The following is a 7135-nucleotide window of genomic DNA, read 5'->3' as shown; positions in this document are numbered from 1 at the left end:
GTGTTCAAAATATCGATAAGACGATGTATCGTCACAGAGATTTGACGATACGAGTATCGATACAGCTGTCTCAGCATCGATATTGTGGCACGTGTGCAGCAGTGGACCGCGCTTAATTTGAATACAAGAACACAGTTTAAAATGGAGTAGAAAGTTGCGAGGTTTCTAAAAAAAATAATGAATAGAGCATAATATGTAGGCTACAACAAGGTTTAATCTGGCCGCAGAGGAACACAACTGGGTTGCCTGATATAAAGAGACGTAATCTCCGAAACAGAGCTTCACACTTGCGCAATACGGAAACATCTGCTAAATGTGTTACTTATTTTTGTCAACCTGGCAACCCTGTGTACGTGCTCTCTCTCCACTGATGATAAATGTGCTTGCTTTCTGAAAACACTGGTTAGCTTGCAGTTTAGCGATCTCCACTTCAATATTCTATTCTCAGAAAAGTGTAATTTATCAAGTGTTCATTTATGAGAGAGACTATGTATGAATTACCACCGCTTTGCCACGTTTCTCTAACAGTGAAGCTGTGGATTTAATTGCTTTAGAAACGATTCTGAGTGCGGCAACGTGATCTGTGTGAGTGACTAAACATGTGTGCGTGAGGTACAGTGAAGACAGCGCATTAGTTTAGAACTCTTCTAATTTTTATTTTTTAAACGTAGAGTGTGTTGATTTGTGCAATGATAACCTTCCAGCAATGTTAAAATAATTGTAATATATTAGAATGAGTACATTACAATAAAAATGTATTAGAACGAGTACATTATTATTTATGGACTTAAAAACAAGATGCAAACAATCAGAATATTGTACCTGGTGGGTAGTGCCCAATGTAAACATGAAACATATGCCATTACCTATATTGTACTGTGGTACAGTTATGGATAGGGATGGGTATCGTTAAGGTTTTAACGGTATTACTACTCTTACCGATACCATCATAGACAAATGTTTGAAAAACAGCTGGCGACTCTGGTGAGATAGAATTAGCAAGATAATGTATATATAGCAATAATAAATGTATGTGTGTTTTATTCATTTCTCCAGTACCGATAGCAGAACCGTTAACGTCAGAGCTTATCGATACTCCGGTCTTTCATAATTTAGCCCCGGGACCGATTAAATACCGGGTTTCGGTACCCATCCCTAGTTATGGAGGCCCTTCTTAATGCAGAGGTCAACTGCCTGCTCTGCCAATAGTTAGAAATGGCACTATAGTATGCAGTGTTTAATAAAACTGAAATTCAGTGCAGTCCCGTATCGTGATAGGTATCGTATCGTGACTTTGCTGGTGATATACAGCCCTACTTTTTACACCTGACAATTTCCATTCGAATAACAATCATGAGTAGAGAAAGTGAATTTCTGAAAAAATGGCTAAATTTTAAAGTGCTCACAGCTGTAGTAAGTACTAAACAGCATGTTTTGAGTGGTTTCCTCTCATTGTTTTATACCACGCACTCCATTTACTGTAAGTCATCAACTCATCATGGGTTGTTTCCTCACCCTCATGACAAATCACAATGTTTGCAACTGAGAAACTACCTTTTTAATGGTGAAACCGTTTGAAGAAGATCAGTTCATGCTTCACAATCTATAACAACCGGATTTTGCCATAACTCATATCTCTCTTGCATTTCTGCATATTCAAACTTGCTAGCATCACGAACATGCGAGAATCAACAGCATTCGACTTTACTAACAAACTCGGCACACTTTATCTTCACACTGCACATTACACCTTCCTGCAAAGTGCAGCTACAACCCTAAACAAATGCATCTGAACCAGCAAATTAAACATTTAATAACTATTAGGGATGCACGGATACCTTTTTTTTTTTTTTTCAGAACCCAAAAAATCTCAAATTCTGAGTATCGGCCGATACTAATCCAATACCAGCACGTTTTTTTGTAACTGATATTAACAAACAAACAAAAAAGTCCTCAAAATTATTGAAAATAATTAAACTCAGTAATAAAAAAGCAAAGGACAAATGCAATAGAATAAAAAGATACAAATGAAACCAATTGTGCTTTAATGTTTTTTTTTATGCAAGTCTCAAGCAGTTTACAGCCTACTACAGAATAGGCCTGGGTGATAAAACGGTATCGATATTTATATACGGTATACCTTCTTCAATAACGATATAAAAAATGTTCGATATAGTGCACAATATAGGCACGTGCTCTGAGTGACGCAGACAGCACACACAAACATGAACACATGCTGAATTGAGTGCTTTAACTGCCTGTGATGAGAAGATTGTGAATAAAAATTTTTTATATTAGTCGAATTTAAAATAAACATTTGCATTTGAATGCAAAAATAATACAATCAAATGTTAGGAGTGCGTCAGGGAGTGTCATCAGTGGAGCACAAGATGCGGTGATGATGATGTAAGTGACGTTGTTGCATTTTAATGTTTTATTAGTCTAGTCTTAGTCTAGCTCAAACTTGCTAGCATCACGAACATGCGAGAATCAACAGCATTCGACTTTACTAACAAACTCGGCACACTTTATCTTCACACTGCACATTACACCTTCCTGCAAAGTGCAGCTACAACCCTAAACAAATGCATCTGAACCAGCAAATTAAACATTTAATAACTATTAGGGATGCACGGATACCTTTTTTTTTTTTTTTCAGAACCCAAAAAATCTCAAATTCTGAGTATCGGCCGATACTAATCCAATACCAGCACGTTTTTTTTTTTTTTTTAAATCAACATAGAATTTCTATACCTCAGTGCCCTGATCATAGGCCTGGGCGATAAAACGGTATTGATATTTACCGTCTTCGATAACGATATAAAAAATATTCATTATATCGTTGATACATTTTTTAGCTATATCGCCCAGCCCTACCTGATCATCACTGTTTTGTGTCTTCAACACATTTTACTAAATACAGACTCCATTTTAAAGAACAACAACAATTTGTTGTAATTTGACAAAAATACTGTTATAAACTAGGTTAATGGTTAATTCAGCAGTAAAAGTTATTTTAGAAAAATCATGAGTGCACAATTTTATAAAATCTAAACATATAGTGAAATAACATTATTTAGTGGGGAACAAATATAAGTGAATAAGTGTAGGACTAAATCTGGTAAAATGTTAGGCTACATTGCACTTTGCATTGTTGTAAAATACATTAATGAAAAACAAGTAAATATTTACAAATAAAAATATACTATAAATTAAAGGACATTTCTTTTAAATGTATAGCACAGTAATGGAGGCAGCAACATATGATAGATAGGACAGAACAAGAAGGCTATTAATAATCTTTCAAAATGCGCAAAAGTATTATAATACGAAAGGCTCAAAACAGAGCAGCACAAAATGCTTATGCGCAACTCGTGCACTTGACGCAACACGGAGTCACAGCGCACTGCATGTAGAGTTCAAAGCACAAAGAGAACAGATACTGATGTGTAGTGTATTATATCCGTGCGATAGTTTATCAAGCCTTTTCTTTTAACAGTTTTAAACTTCAGTTACTGTGCGCTTTTGGAGAGTTTCATTGTTTTGACTGTCGTAACAAAGCGCGACATGCAGTTTGAATGCTGAATGAAGGATGACAGACAGCTGCAGCATAGAGAGGAGTTTACGTGAACTTGAATTTAATGGCTGTACCTCACATTAAACTATGGAACGTCTTCAGAACACTTGGAATATAGTTCACAAGAACTTTATGGTGCTTTATAATGTTTTTTGCCTTTCGTGGGGCTTAACAATAACACAGAATAATATACGCAGAATATTGGATTTGGATCGGTCTCATCTGACCGATACCTGATCCGGCAGAAAATGCCAGTATCGGAGCGGATACCGATACGGAGTATCGAATCAGTGCATTCCTAATAACTATAGACAAGTGTAGGGTTGGAACTGAACTACAGATCTCCAGGAACAAAACTGGGCACCCCTGGTATAAAGAAAATGGCTGATAAATAGTTTAAGCACCCTAATGCAATGGTTTTAACCATGTCCCTGGAGCCCTCTAACAATGCACATTTTGCCTTTAATCAAACACACCTGATCCAGTCATCAGCGCCTTTGTTTAATGGGTGTGTCAGACGAAGGAGAACTTCAAAATGTGCAGTGTTGGGGGTGGGAGGGCTTCAGGAACAAGGTTGAAACCACTGGGCATTATGTTTTGAGTGGACTGACCTGTGGGGGAGCTGGGGGAGGTGAGGGCGGGACTGGAGCTCTGGATATCAGTGGAGCTGCAGGGCTCAGTCTGGTTGAAGGCCCCTTCCAACTGCCGTCGCCTCTGATAGCGGCTGTACTCCTGACGAATGTTCTGGAAGATCTGCTCTGTGGGGGTCAAAGATAGACAATCGAGAGTTAACAACAAGAGAGAGAGAGAAAAAGTATGTTTGGGATACCATCTTTTCCGAGGAATAAACTTCCTTGTGTTTAATTATCTTCAATTAGTGGTGAAGAACAACAGTAATCACTGGCATTACTTCAAGCACATACAATGTAGAGAGGATATCCTGCTTTCAGAACAGGCCCCATGACGAAAATAAGGTATGAAGAAATAAGTTTCACTTCAGTTTTACAATCAGCCACAATGGTACACTGACATCATCACTAACAAACAATCAAATATTTGGGAAAAATTAGATGAAGGTTAGTTTCGTTCGGGTTTGTGGTGGGTCAGGCTTATTTCTGGAAACCGAATCTGGGTGACAGGACTGCAATGCGGAGGGGAGCAATGCAACCGGGAACATCCCGAGTCTCTTTCTAGAAAAACTGGGTTGAGTTTAGTCCCCGGTCTTAACCTTCAACACCAGTTGACGACTCAAAACTGAGAATTTGAAACCAGCACGACTTCCATGAGCTAAACTCTTTAAGATTTTCTTCTCTGGTCGTCTTAATTTATCACAAAGGAAAGTATTTGGAGGGCGAGTTTCTTAACTTCCTGAATATAGGTCATTTAAAGCTTCAAGGGTGGACATCTATCCGAGGACACTTGCATCACTTATCTTGGGCGGGGAGCTCAGAGTTTCCCCTTCTATTAGCATCGGCCTTCAACTAGAGGATGAAAAAAGGGGAAACTCAAGGGGTGCCAGCTTCTCTAGCTTGATGATAATGCATTCCAGCAAAGCAAGCACTGTGGCTACAACCTAACAAAGCAACACACTGCAGAAGAGACTTCCTGTGTTTACAATGTAGCTCTCATCTGATAGGTTTTTATTTGTTTAAACACAGGAAGGCTTTGCGTTCCAAATACAGAGGTGTCATGGGGGCTAAGCGCAACTTTACACCAGTGTTCACTCTAGAAAGGAGTATTCTAGAAGCAAAAGACTCACTAATGAAGTGTAGATAATCTTATAATGAGGGTTCTTCCTCACAATAGAGGTGCTACTTGTTGACAACAGTGTTGCTAATGTAGATTGAATGGTTTCAGTCCAAAACATACAAAAAATAAGCCAGATTATTAAATAGAATACGTTCACCCAAAAATTTAAATTTTGTCATTCCAAATCTGTATGATTCCCTTCTGTGAAACACATGAGATGATATTTAGAAAAACATCTCAGCTTTTTGGGGGGGAGTGGCATCCAGTGTTGTTTTGCATGGTGAAAAGAAGTTTTTTGTGTGTGTCTTGCAGAATAGGGCTACAACTACTAAACAATAAAAATCAATAACGAAAATAGTCAACAACAAATCGGATTATCATTTAACTGTATCTATCTGCTTTCCTCAGCGCATAACTTAAATTTTATCTGTAAATACTAGAGTCACTTAAAGGGAGAGTTCATCCAAAAATTAAAATTCTGTCATTAATTACTCACTCTCATGTCGTTCCAAACCCGTAAGACCTTCAATCATCTTTGGAACACAGGCCCAGAAATGTAGTAAGGACATCAGTAAAACAGTCCATGTGACTGTTTAATCTATCTAATAGTGTGTTGGTCATACTATACAATGATTTATAGCTCATAAAGAGCTTTAAAAAATAATTGCATATTAAATCGCAATCGCAATATTGGTAAAAAAAAAAATCGCAATTAGATTATTTTCCAAAATCGTTTAGCCCTACTCCAAATCAGTCTTCCCACATTATCAAGAGTGCCATGATGCGTGTGCATTTCTCGCAGCTTCGTAAAATTACAGTTAAAAATTACGGTAAAGCTCTCGGATTTCATCAAAAATATTTTCACTTGTGTTCCAAAGGTGAATGAAGGTCTTACAGGTTTGGAACTAAACGAGGGCGAGTAATTAATGACAGAATTTTCCTTTTTGGGTGAACTATCCCTTTAAGTCTCTGTTAAACTTTAGTAAATGAGCACCAGGCGTGCATATGTGTCAAACAGACAGAGTGCAATAGAGTAGATTAATCAATCAATTATCAAAAAATCATTAGTTGCAACCCTATTGCAGTCCAAAGTCTAACAGGTTTTGAATGCCATTAGAATGAGAAAAAGATAAAATTTCAATTTTGTGTAAACTAATTCAAGTTTAGACTATGCAAAAATCAATTTACATACAGTTACAGTTACAGAAAGATGCAAAAACTTGTGAGTGACAGTCGATGGGCAACACAAGCCCCTTTGAATGACAGATGAGCCCCTCCACCTATATCAAATGCTGCCAAATGCTGAGACCAGGTCCAACAGGTTTACTTAGAAACTGTAACCTTATATGATCAAACCAAACAATCAATCACATTGGCTTCCTGACAGAGGATGGGGAGCGATTCAAGGCCCAAAAGCACAGAACAGGGATAATACGACCACAATGGAGGTGTGGGATGAACTGGACTGGGGGGAGGGGAGCGCAAGTGGGTGTAGAGTTGAGGAGTCTTATTCACTACACTGCCGAGGCTTTGAGGAGGGAATTTAAAGACACCAAACTGGCAGGAAGAGCCCTCAAGCTAAGGGGTTCAAGCTAGGGCTGGGTATCGATTCAGATGTCCCGATTCGATTTCGATTCGCAAGCTCTCGATTCGATTCTCGATTTTTTGATTACATTCAGTGAATATAGTTTTAATACAAATGCTATTGATATTTCTAAAAAATTAACAGTAAACATCAGTTTACAAATGGTGAATTAATAAAAAGAAATTAAGAACCACATGCCTGTATTTTAAACCTATTCTTTTTTT

General features: G+C 37.8%; 1 protein-coding gene across 1 annotated transcript in view; it reads right to left on the bottom strand.

The window, feature by feature from the left end:
- Positions 1–7135, bottom strand: part of akirin1 (akirin 1) — a 15393-nt gene that overhangs the window by 2677 nt on the left and 5581 nt on the right. Inside the window, exon 2 of the mRNA XM_016523466.1 lies at positions 4189–4335. Within this exon, the coding sequence (XP_016378952.1) occupies positions 4189–4335 (147 nt within the window). The remainder of the gene's footprint in view (positions 1–4188; positions 4336–7135) is intronic.

The sequence above is a fragment of the Sinocyclocheilus rhinocerous genome, unplaced genomic scaffold (genome assembly GCF_001515625.1).
Source record: "Sinocyclocheilus rhinocerous isolate Xijiao unplaced genomic scaffold, SAMN03320098_v1.1 scaffold300, whole genome shotgun sequence".
NCBI classification, from domain to species: domain Eukaryota; kingdom Metazoa; phylum Chordata; class Actinopteri; order Cypriniformes; family Cyprinidae; genus Sinocyclocheilus; species Sinocyclocheilus rhinocerous.
Note: the sequence above shows the minus strand (reverse complement) of the source record. Positions and strands in the feature narration are given on the sequence as shown.